Genomic DNA, 12,546 nt, shown 5'->3' with positions numbered 1-12,546 from the left:
AATTTTTTTTTAACATTATTAATGGAAGTCATTTAGTTAATAATAATAATAATAATAATAATAATAATGCATTCTAACGGAGAAAAATATAACAACAATTGTGTGTGTGTGTTTTATAATAAATCTCAATGGCTAACAGTTTTTGTTGACTAGTGTTGAGAAAAAATAACAATAACATAAATAATTTCAATTTTGTCTTTGGAGATTAATGTATTTATTTATCTTATTTATAAGTAATAGTAATTATATTATTAGTATACTTGTTCGTATTTCAATAAAATTATGATAGGAAATAATTCGGTGAGTTTTTAGTATTTGGGTCACTAGTTTAAAGAAACAACCACCTTTTTTTGGCTATTTTATGTGTCGATAAAATCTAATTAATTAAATGACTCAGAAAAAATGATATCTGATTCATGACTTTTCCGGTTGATTCTCACTGAAAATTTAGGGTCCGATTCAAACAAGTGACACTAATCCAGACACATGTTTCGAATTTGCCTGAGCCTGTAATCACGAAGAAGACCATTAGAAAGGGACCGAGTGGGTGTCCCGACGTAGCCCCTCCGACGCTCAAGTCAAATATTGAGGATATAAGTGGAGAGCAGCTAAAGGTGCTGCTGAAAAATAATATCGTGAATGAATGAACTGAACATTCAAACCTGATATTTATAGGAGAATACTTGAGCTCGCTAGGGTTAGGTCCAAACCAGATTTTATATATCTATATATATTACCAGGGCCATTGGGATCAGCAACACAAAAATTTTGAAGAGGGCTCGGGTCTGATGGCTAATTCAATCGAACAAGTTGCAATCAGTAAACTGAGCACACGACCAAATGAGAAGCCATGGTTTTCTTTTTCCTTCTCTTTTAACCTAAATCTTTGCTTAGCTTTAACAGGGGACTATTTATCGGGATTGAATGGGAGAAAAAGCAAATGTAGAGTGCTATATGATCTCCCACGTTAAATCGAAATTTGGACTTCGTTAAAATATTATTTTAGTAGTACTAAAGTTTTTTTAATCTACTGTTTTTGTTTTAAAAAATATATAACTATAATTAGTGTTTTTAATATATGTATATATTTACTTAATTTTTAAAATTAGGTATATATATATATATATATATATATATATATATATATTCTTATTTATATACATCTTTTAGGTTTTAAAATTCAAAATATATTATTCATTATATTACATTAATATTTATATCAATATTCCTGTACAATCGTCCATCTAAACTGGACTGATCTGATCAGTTGGACAGTTTTTGTAAGGCCCGAGATTTTAATTACTGTAATCCGAAATTAATCTGAAATGATTTATTGATTAATTGATATGATTATAGACAGAAAAGATCAGACCGGGAGAGCCGAAAGAAGATTTGACATGAGGTGCAAGAAGAGTCCCCGCGCACATGCGCGACATGTATGGGCGCACATGCGCGAGGAAGACAGAACCATGCGCGCACATATGCGCGACTTAGATTCGCGCATATGCGCGAGAGGTCCAGAGAGTTGGGCGCACATGCGCGACCTCAATACGCGCACATGCGCGGAACGTCCAGAGAGTTCGGCGCACATGCGCGGCGGAAGGCGCGCATATGCGCGACCTCAATACGCGCACATGCGCGGAACGTCCAGAGAGTTCGGCACACATGTGCGGCGGAAGGCGCGCATATGCGCGAGCAATGCGAGAAACCAAGGGAGAATTCCAGAGAATTCGGCGCATATGCGCGACGTAGATGGCGCACATGCGCGTGATGGGCAGAATGTTCGGCGCATATGCGCGGAGTTGATCGGCGCATATGCGCGAGCAGACAAAAGATGCTGGTTCGAACTACCGGCGCATATGCGCGACCTTGTGCGCGCATATGCGCGCGACATGCAGAACAAGAACAAGCCACTTGTCTTTTTAGGTGCAACGTGTATATATATATATATATATATATATGTATATATGTTGCAATTCAGAATTCAGCAAAAGGAATCAGAAGGGAAACACTGGGAGAATTGATATTTCTTTTGGGATTGTGCAAAATCCGCCCGTCTGAATTGTAATCCGACTTCAGTACTGTGTTCCTATCAACGCAGGTTACAACTGGACGTAAGTTTTGTTACGTTTAGATACGATTTGAAATTATGATGTTGTCAGAATTGAATAGGAATCATATATGGTGTTTCTGATACAGTGGACATCGTATAATCGAAGTCAGATTATAGAACAGACTGGCTATGTAATTGTTATGATTTTTGGAATTGATTAATTGAGATTCGATATCAGATTTGTATTGTTATTGAAATTATGAGTTGCACCGATATTGATTATGAGTTCTGGTATTATATTTGTGGTGTTGAAATTGACGGGGTTATCGAGATTGTATTATTATGCCGCCGAAACATCAGTTGATTGATATTGATCAGATTCGGTATTGATTTAGATGGTATTGTGGTATAATATGTCGATTGACATTGATCAGATTATGTTTTGATTTGAGTATTGATCAGAACAGATTTTGAACTGAGTCATGTACTGATATTGTATCTATTCGATTGTCATTATCAGATTGGGTATGGACAGAGTTGAATTCGGGACTTCGTCTTCGTCGGACCGAGAAGATAAAGGTATAAATTAATGTTGAGTTGGGATTGCACAACTCGAGTGAGGTTTGGCTCGAGTTTCCCTAAATCACATACTTTACTTTATTACATTGATTTGATTGATATACTTGTTCTCTTGATTTATAGATAGCAGGTATTAGACGAGTAATCTTGGGACATAAGTGCCTGATAGTGGCGGGATCGCCACGGGCACATTGCACGATGTCACAAGATAGTGTATTGGCGATAGTGCCAAAGTCTGTCACCGGATGTTTGGCTATCGATGTGGATAGAATTGTAGCTTCTTCTATTACTGGTGATCGGTACCATATCGATGTGGATAGAATCGGAGTTCCTTCTATTACTGGTGATCGATACTATACCAATGTGGATAGAATCCGAGCTTCTTCTATTACTGGTGATCGATACCATATCGATGTGGATAGAATCGGTATTTCTTCTATTACTGGTGATCGATATGGAATGCTAACATCTGGAATCGGGATCCCTAGACTAGGATTGAGTCTAGTCTAAAATGTGAAGTCATGAGTCTAATTGACAGTTTATATTGAGTTACGTTGATTATGTTCCTGATGATGGTACATGTTTAGAATATGATTTATTCTGGATATGGATTTATATTCTGATTTGAATACATGTTAGATATATCTGTTATATGCATTTATATTGTTTTTATGATTCCATATATACATGATTTATACTGAGAATGTAAATCTCACTGGAGTTATCCGGCTGTTGTCTTGTTTGTATGTGTGCGTGGCAACAGGTGGGATAGGATCAGGGTCAAGAAAAGAACGAGGCTGGACTAGATAGCGTGGAGATCTGGGCTCTGAGGCAACTTAGGATTCAGCACTGTCATATAGTTGAACCTAGTTGAATTCTTGTAGACAATACAAGATTTGTATGTTTATGTTTAATATGTAATTTGAATTGAATTACCTTACGTTTCCGCTTTGTATTTTAAAAAAAATTTAGACCATGTTTATTATAATTGTTTGAATTCTTCCTAAAGATGATTAGGAATGAATTAGCGTCCGAGTCCCCACAGTTTTTCTAAGGTAGACTAATTCAATTACCGATCCGATTATGAAAACACTAGTTAGATTAAATCTTGAAGTTTACAAGTGATTTAGTGCAACAAAATGTACAATTGTTGCACCAATTAATTTTTTTATCCATTTTTTTTAAAATCGTAATAATAAAAACAAAGCGAGCTCAACCACGGAAAACGCCTCAGTCTTCTTTTTTTCTCATTCGTAATAGTAATACTCAAATCCAAGATCTTATTATTTCCAAAAAAAAAATCAAAAATCTTATTTAAGAGATTCTGAATTTCGTACCACTTATATATAATTCACGAGTAGGTCTCTTGTAAGACTGTGAAGGTCGTGCAATATGGAAGGAGGAAATGAAGTGCACCAATTTTGAGGAAGGAGATTCATGCAACCAAAAATCACTCTCCATTTGCAACTTAAGGAACCAAAATAACTCTCCATTACAGCCATGAATCTCGGATGTGTATCTCAAATCAAGAAGAGGCCACGTTCATTTGGAGAGAAGAGTGTAATCATCCCTTTGACTAAGCAATCAGCACACATTAATGGAGTGATAAAAGCTTAACTTTGTGGCTGATTATCCCAGCCTTTATAAGAAGACCGAAGTGGTAGTAATCCCACCTCACATACTGCAAACTCCTCCCCGTAGCTATAGGAATTCGAAATATATGCTGGAAAACAGGCCAAAGTCGAAGCATTATAGCAGTCGAGTTCACAGCTTTGCCGCAACCTTGTTTCGAACGGAGATTTTTTAGCACGCCCTTCTAGCGTTGTAATCCAAAACGAAATCAGGTAAGTGTGTTTTTGAATTATTATATTAAAATGGCACACTTATTTTCTTTTAAGTGATCATGACATATTTCGAAAATAATTAAATATGACTTTGAAAATTCGATTGGCATGATATATTCGTTTCCATTTGGTATGAAATCCCCTGAATTATTCGTTGTTCGATATAAGTTATAATATTTGAAAGCATGTTGAGTATTTGAAATGCACTGTAATGATTTGATTTAGAAATGATAAAGAAAATTCTGAACTCTGATATGCTTTGTTTAGGCCCTGATGCGGTGAGTTATAATAATTGTTCCTTTGACCTCGTCCCTTAGAGGAGTAACATATAGGAGACTGATCAGTAAAACAATAGAAAATGAGATGATTTTCAGTGCTATATCGTATTTATGTTAGTATTTGATTCAACATGCTTAATATTGAAATTACGATAATTTATTCGTATGTATATCCTCGATATTTGTTATGCACGATCGGCCCCCATTTATTGAGTATTTCCCAAAATACTCACCCCTTACATTCCCACCCAGATAAGAACGAGGAACAAATCGAGGATGAAGAGCAAGATTACTTTTGGGGATGATGATGAAGTCAATCCAATTCGAGACCAGTCAAATTATTCGTCTTTTAATTTTATTATCATGTATTTTCGCTTCCGCATTTTATTGTAAAGACGATTACTTGTTATGAAAAAGACTAATTATTGTGATTTTACTACGAGGCTTATTGTTTTGCAATTATGTGAATGTGAGACAATGTCGGTGTCGACTAACCTCGATCTCGGGGCATGACAGAGACGATCTCACGAATCTTTATCTGTGAGACCAGTCAACTTTACTGATATTCACAATAAAAAGTAATACTCTTAGCATAAAAAGTAATACTTTTCATGGATGATCCAAATAAGAGATTTGTCTCACAAATATGATCCGTGAGATCGTCTCACACAAGTTTTTGTCATTACTCTGAGTTGATCAAGTAAAAGAAATGGCAAGTCCTTAACTGACTACTGAAACAGCAAAAAAAAAAAAAAAAAACTCAATAAATCGATGCAAAGATATAATAACTTGATAAACGAATCAAACTTTGAGTGAACACTGACACGATCTTTCCTTAATTGAGATAATACAAAGATAATGAATTCAAATAAATAAAATAGATAAGAAGAAGAAGAAGAAAGCATCAATAGTTCTTCTTCAGGCAGGCAACTCAGAACTTGGACTGAATCCAATCGACTGTTTTAGTGTCAACCTGGAATGATTTTGCGAGAAGATCATTCGCAATAGCAGGCTTCGATCCGAAAACTGCATTACCAATGGTGATGACCCCTGGATTTTGGCTACTAAGACCCACAATGGCAACAGCATTACCATATCCAACGTTTCTTTGGAAGTGGACGAGGCCTTTCGGGAACACAAACACGTCTCCTTTCTGCAGTACTTTTCGGGTGAGATTATTTTCCGGGTTTGAGGTCACGAATCCCACCTCAAGACTGCCTTCGATAACTGTCAGAATCTCAGTTGCCCGAGGATGAGTGTGCGGAGGGTTTATCCCCCAGGGTGCAAAATCGATCCTTGCCAAGGAAATTCCAAGTGTGTTCAGGCCTGGAATTTGAGCCACGGTGATGGTGTCACTTTTGAACCCACGGGATTCGATGTGTTGCCTGGTAAATGAAGGCCGGCGAAGATGAAATCGCTTGCTTGGACAATATTCGAGTCCTTGCATGCAAAACCATTCACCAGCACTGCAATCATAGATGCAATTTTTTACGAGAAACGATTAGCACAAGACACATAAATCATGCAGAACAATGAAGTGGGCTGGATCAGACGCGAAAGCAATGGAACAGGTAGCGATACGAGCACGAACAAAACGAAACGGGCCGCCATTTATCTTTTTTGATGCAGAAGATTATAAGTTGTTTTGGAGGTGCAGAGGCTACATTATTCAGGGCTGCTTTTATAGACTGAAGCAATTAGTGCATAACTTCAGGTTTTTGCCGTCCTGTATCACAATTGAACAAAAAACTCTTGTCCCATTGTTCTCAATCGACCGCGTTGAAATGGTAAACGCTGCTCCTTTGCATATTAATTATCGATTAAAAAAAAAAACATTTAATTCCATTTTCCCCCATCAATCTATTTCTAAACCCCATTTTAAAATCCTCGAGCCCGAATTCACTCATTTAAATAAAGTTAGTGACTTTGTTTCATGTTATATATTCATTTAAACATGATCATATTTCTAAAAATTTTGAGCATATGACTGAAATATTTGATTGATAGATTGATTTTTAAAAGTACTACAGTTGAGTCTTGAATCCAAAATAAGTTCATGTATATATAGTTACGTACACTATGATGAATGGAATAGCCGGATAGGCATCTGTCAAAGCTACAGCAATCCGGCACAAAACGGATTGCTAATATAATTTGTTGATCCTGTCATAGCAGTCTGTGTTTAGTCACAAAGAATTCAATAATCATTAATTTATTTATCTTTCCACAATGTAGGTGCTATTCTGATGGACGGCAATTTATATGTTATTGGCTCCAAATACTATAAAACCCGCTTTCCTTGCTCGCGTTCGCCATCTCATTTTACAGGTTTAATTGTTTCAAAAGTAGTACTTATCTCTTAGCATTCTCAACCCTCTCTAGATAAAACATGGCCCCTCGTTTCGTCGTGCTCGATAGTTTTATTGATTGCGATTTGTTCACTGGCATTAGCATTAGACCCGAGTTCTCCTTCAAGATTTCTGTGTCGCTGATCAACTGGCCCTGGTAATATATTCTAATGTGATATTAAACTATACTTTGAAAATTTATCATTGAATTTTTGTTTGTTGACCTTTTGTTTTTGCATGGTGGCAGTTATGGTGAATGGGTTTGCATGCAAGGATCCAAGGCCGCGCAGGTAACTGATTTCTTCTTGCCGGCTTGCACATGCCAGGAAACACTTCTAACCCTGTCGGATCAAATATTAAACCCATAAATGTCGTCCAAATTCCAGGACTCAACACTCTAGGAATCTCCCTGGCACGTATTGATTTTGCTCCATGGCGAGTCAACCCCCCGCATACGCACCCTAGAGCCACTGAAATTCTGACGGTGATTGAAGGCAGTCTTGAGGTGGGATTCATAATATCTAACCCGGAAAATTGTCTGATTACCAAAGTACTTCAAAAGGGTGATGTGTTTGTTTTCCCGGTGAATCTAGTCCACTTTCAAGGAATACTGGATTCTGGTAATGCAGTTGCCATCGTAGCTTTAAGCAGCCAAAATCCCGGAGTCATCACCATCGCAAATGCACTCTTTGGCTCGAACCCAGATATTGCCAATGATCTTCTGGCCAAGGTCATTCCAAACCGACACTGAGACAATTGATTGGATACAATCCAAGTTTTAGGAGCAATGAATAACCATGGCACAGGCTCTCCTCATTTCAAACTTGTTTTCTCTCGGCTGTAATATTTCTTCTACATTTCTAGTTGATTTCATTTCTTCCAAGTGGTTTGTTGTTCCTATTTATTGATTAAAAATTAAATATTCTGGAATCTTGTGGGCACAGTGGCTTTTATAATGACCGTTAAAAGGTGAGACATGACAAGTTTGGTTTTCTTATTTAACATAAACAATTATTGACACAGAAAAAACTTCCAAGATCAAATTTGGAAAGAAAAATGAAAATATCGTTCAAATGATGACAATAGTTGCAATGTGAATGAATTCGGTACATAAAGATATTCACAGAAAAAAACAAGAACAAAAGGAACATGTAATTTTTCCCAGAGCTGATTATGTCATGTTCCTGGACTTACAGGAACATGTGTGATGTCCTGGAAACCTGCAGCCTATTCCTCCGGTTTCTTGATGTCGTAGAAGATAAATCATCTGATGAAACTAAATCTTTGCCTTCAAAGTTGAAAGATTTCAACGGCAATGCTGAAGCACTACGATTTTTTTGCTGTGAATGGCTTCTGATGCTGATCGAAGTAACACAATGATGGCCTCAATAATTTCTCAGGTTGCGTAAAAGTTTCACGTCCATGTTCAGTAGATCCTTCCATGGAGATGGGAGTCCGTGGAATCACGTTAGAATTCACGTTTTCATCATTAAGTCCTTTATTTACTGAACCCTCTGCAAAATAGTTGCCTGAATATATCTTTGGAAAATCTATTTTCCAACTTTCCGAAGCTTGCTCTTCTTCTTCAACCATATCAGCCCAGCTTTTCTTGCGTTTACTTTTTAAATTCTCTGGAGAATTTTCGCAACCCTTCAGGATTTCCTCAGGTGTCGAGTTTCTACTTCTTAAGACATTCGTCAAAATTTCTTTTGCATCAGGTTTCAGCTGGAAATTCTTCAGTTTTTCTTCATCATATGTCAGTGGAAGCTCAGTTTCGGTTTCAGCAGATTTTTCGAAGAAAGATAATTTCCGACAGAAGGCTCCATTATTAGCCTTTGCATTTCTTTGATTTCCATTATTGGAGGACAATGACATCTTCTCGGCTGTGTGAATGGAACTTTTGGAATTTTTCCGTTGTAGAATGGAGAACCATACACCGGTCTCAACGCACGATCTGCTTCTTGTCGGCTCACATTGTAACAACCGTGGTTCGTTTTCCGGTCAAATCGGACCTTTTTTCATAGGGAAATTCTGTAAATGCACCTAGGTTCATATCCTTGAAGGACAAACAGATGTCCGTTTGTTTCACAGGTTCAAGAACACTCTTGCCTCCAACTCAACCAACATTTGGGAGGCACGTTCATAAGACTTCACAAAGGATTCATCCATAGGCCCACTGTCAAATGAAATTTCTGTGGCTTGCAGCAAAAATTTGGCTTCTGTTAACTTGTTCATGCTCATCAAACACATTGCTAAGTTGCACTGCTTGTTCTTATCTGGTTCAATAGAGAGTGCTTTTCTGCATTACAACACATTGATGCAAGAGATTTTGATATTTAAAACAGTCGGTAGTTAGCATAATAAACTCCAATCTACAAAAAAGTACCTGTAAAGTTCTTCCGCGGACCTGTAATCTTTCAGCTGCATGTAAGCCCAAGCCAAATTCCCCAACAATCTTCAGATAAATTTTAAAAGCAAATAAGTTAATGATTTTTTAAAAAAAAACGTCTCAAGAAGTAACGCGAATACGAACCTAGAATAGTCTTTTTCAATTGTGATCTGAAATTTCTTTCCTTGGGTTCTTGCAACCTTCGTCCTCTGCCGCCAAAAGCTGTTCCATCTTCTATTTGCTTCAATTTTAGTTTAAGCATTTCAATCTCTTCCTCAATCCTGCAGATTTCTGCATTAACCAATAAAATCTTCAAGAATCAGCATTACCAAATTGTAGTTATCTCAATAACTTTATTACCTTATAGAGTTCGACCAGTATGTTGTCAAGAGATTCCTGAGATTCAAGGGGACATAGATGACGAAACGACTTAATGGCCTCAACCGCCTCATCTGACCTATCCAATTGTTTCATTACAACTGCCATGTCTTTCAGAGCACTATCAACTCGATCTCCAGAATTAATAGCTGCCCAAAACATGGAAACAGCCCTGCTTGGGTCCTTGTCTACCAGCTGTTTTTTGAGCATGAAATCAGCAAACCAATTTTTTTAAATAATTAAACACTACTGTCAAGTAAACGTTTTTGGCCTTTGAAGGATTCTCCCATTATAATCATCATCAAATCACAACTTCTTTTGAGTAACTCTTTAGAACAGTTTTGGCAGCAACCTACTCTGCCAAGTTAGAACAGGACGCGGGTATAGAATTTGAATCTAATCTTATTTTCCTTTGCAATTATATCCTTTGGATTTGAAACTCCATAGAAGCAAGATACATACTTCGAAAATAAAATCAATGTATTTCGTCAACATCCATTGCCTAACGACTTATCAAGTGAAATTTTTTCAGTTTTCATTACCCTAGAAGAAACAAGAAAAAAAAAAACAAAATTTTTAAATCCAGAAAAAATATAAAGCATCAATTAAATCCAACAATGTAAATAAAACATAATCACAAATGCATACAGCTTCAAAGGAAAAAAATTCGATTAAAGAAACAGAAAAATGTGATGAATCAACGATCACCTGGACATGCTTGGCTCTACCGTATGGAGAGTCGCCGGAAGGAACTTGTGAAAGACATGAAAAGATCAGATGTACCCTGGGGTGACCTTCTCGGCTTCTTCTCCGATCCTGGAAGCACTGGAGAACTCCGCCTGGTCTTCCATGTTGGCGGAGGCGTTCAAGAATCCTCTAGGTGAGAACTGTAGTAACTGGTGTACTGATCAACACTACTGTTAGTCGGATGCCCTCTCAAAGATAATCAGGTAATGGATCGAAGAAATCCCCTTCTCTGATAAATTTTTAGTCCCTTTTCTTTAATTTCAAAGAAACCCCTCTTAACGGCGTTGGAAATCAATCAAGAACAAAGTTTCTTAAAAAAAAATCAAGGAATTCGAAGAGACGTGTAAACAAAGATGGAGCAAGAGTGCCCGATATCAGAGAGGGGAGATTCGATAATAGTGATTGAGAAAATCAATTACACGTTGAAATTGGGGAGTCTAAAATGAGGAGGAGATAATCATCGCGGTTGAGGGAAGTAGCCGTTATATAAGTATCCGTTGGGAAAGGTTGGGAAAACCGGCGGCTTTTAATATTTTATCTGTTGCCAGCATTAACGGGTCGGGTTAAAGTTTACCCTATGAATTATTTCTCTCCCCCGAAACTCAAGGTGACTTCAAAGGACTGGGATGGGAAAATTTGTAAAATAAATTTGGTAAATTATATTTTTTTTAAGAAAATGATTTATTCAAATATATTTAAGCCTATTTGAAATACATTTGTCATTTTTTTTTAAAGTTGATCGTAGTTAAAAAATTACCCAAAAGGTATCAACGAAGAATATATTTGAAATGATATATAAAACCAGTGTGATTTTACTATTATATTTATATAATTTGATAAATGAGTGGATTTCATATAATATAAATTTATTCAAAGCTTCAAATAGTTATATCTTATAAAGTATTTTAGGAGATTATAACGAACATATTTATGTTTTGTTAAAATATTTTACAAAAAATGAGATAATAAATTTGAAAATAGTTATATTGTTGACTTAAGTGTACATGAGTGAGATTAATATTGAGATAAATACGTCTTAGAAACTTCTCGTGCGTCAAGATGCTGATGTGTTGCGCCGTGATCTGATTGACTATGCTGAATGTTAAAGAATGACGTCAGATCTTAACCGACACTACTATCTATGTTGGGAGACATGATCGGCCGTAGAAAAAGCAAGACTAGTCTCTAAAATATATGAAACAATATCAACTGATAGACTCGCGCACCTCCCTTGACTCATAAACCAAACTGTCTACCTTAACACACAAATGAGCATATTATGGACTGTTATGAGTATAAAGAAATAAATTCTTGAAACTTTTGATATAATTATGCGCTTGATTTTAACATATATGTTTGATATCATAATTTGTTTATTATAATAATTACTAAAAAGATTATTTCCAAAAAAAAAAAAAACACACCCACACAAAGAATATAATATTATAAATAAATATTTTTGGATATATTTTTAAATCTATATAATTGAATTTAAGAGATATATTTGAGATGTTTATGAGAGTATTTTAATTTAATTTTTAAAACACAAAAATAAAATCTTACAAATAAATTTAGATGATCAAATAAATTTTTTACAGCTTATTTTAACATTTTATCATGATCTTTTTAAATTTAAACATCTTACAATTTATTTTTAATAGATATAATTCGAATAGATGAACATATAATTCGAATTAAACTCATTAATATCAGGTTCAAATTAAAATTTAAATTCGAACATAGTACACAAATTTCAGTCGACTCCACCAAAAATGCAAAAATGCATATGAAATCAATGCAAAATATATAGAAAAAACCATTCTAAAAGAAATAAATTATAAAAAATTCTTTAATGCCTATATTCTCATTTCCACTGCAGTAAAATGTCAAAAGCATATTCGAACCAAGCATCATGGGAAAAAAAAACTAA

General features: G+C 35.8%; 1 protein-coding gene and 2 pseudogenes across 1 annotated transcript; 1 reads left to right on the top strand and 2 right to left on the bottom strand.

Annotated features, from left to right (window-relative positions):
- Positions 1 to 5,685: 5,685 nt before the first annotated feature.
- Positions 5,686 to 6,365, bottom strand: LOC142538007 (putative germin-like protein 2-3; annotated as a pseudogene).
- A 635-nt stretch (positions 6,366 to 7,000) lies between these two features.
- Positions 7,001 to 7,884, top strand: LOC142537830 (putative germin-like protein 2-1; annotated as a pseudogene).
- A 1,265-nt stretch (positions 7,885 to 9,149) lies between these two features.
- LOC142537828 (protein POLLENLESS 3-like) lies at positions 9,150 to 10,720 on the bottom strand. The gene is given in 6 exon segments (XM_075643315.1): positions 9,150 to 9,401; positions 9,489 to 9,557; positions 9,636 to 9,702; positions 9,705 to 9,801; positions 9,852 to 10,064; positions 10,664 to 10,720. Coding segments are annotated over 6 exon segments (717 nt in total). The 3' UTR covers positions 9,150 to 9,187.
- Positions 10,721 to 12,546: the final 1,826 nt, after the last annotated feature.

This window comes from Primulina tabacum, chromosome 2 (assembly GCF_025594145.1).
Source record: "Primulina tabacum isolate GXHZ01 chromosome 2, ASM2559414v2, whole genome shotgun sequence".
Lineage (NCBI taxonomy): Eukaryota > Viridiplantae > Streptophyta > Magnoliopsida > Lamiales > Gesneriaceae > Primulina > Primulina tabacum.
This window is presented reverse-complemented; position numbering and strand designations above follow the sequence as displayed.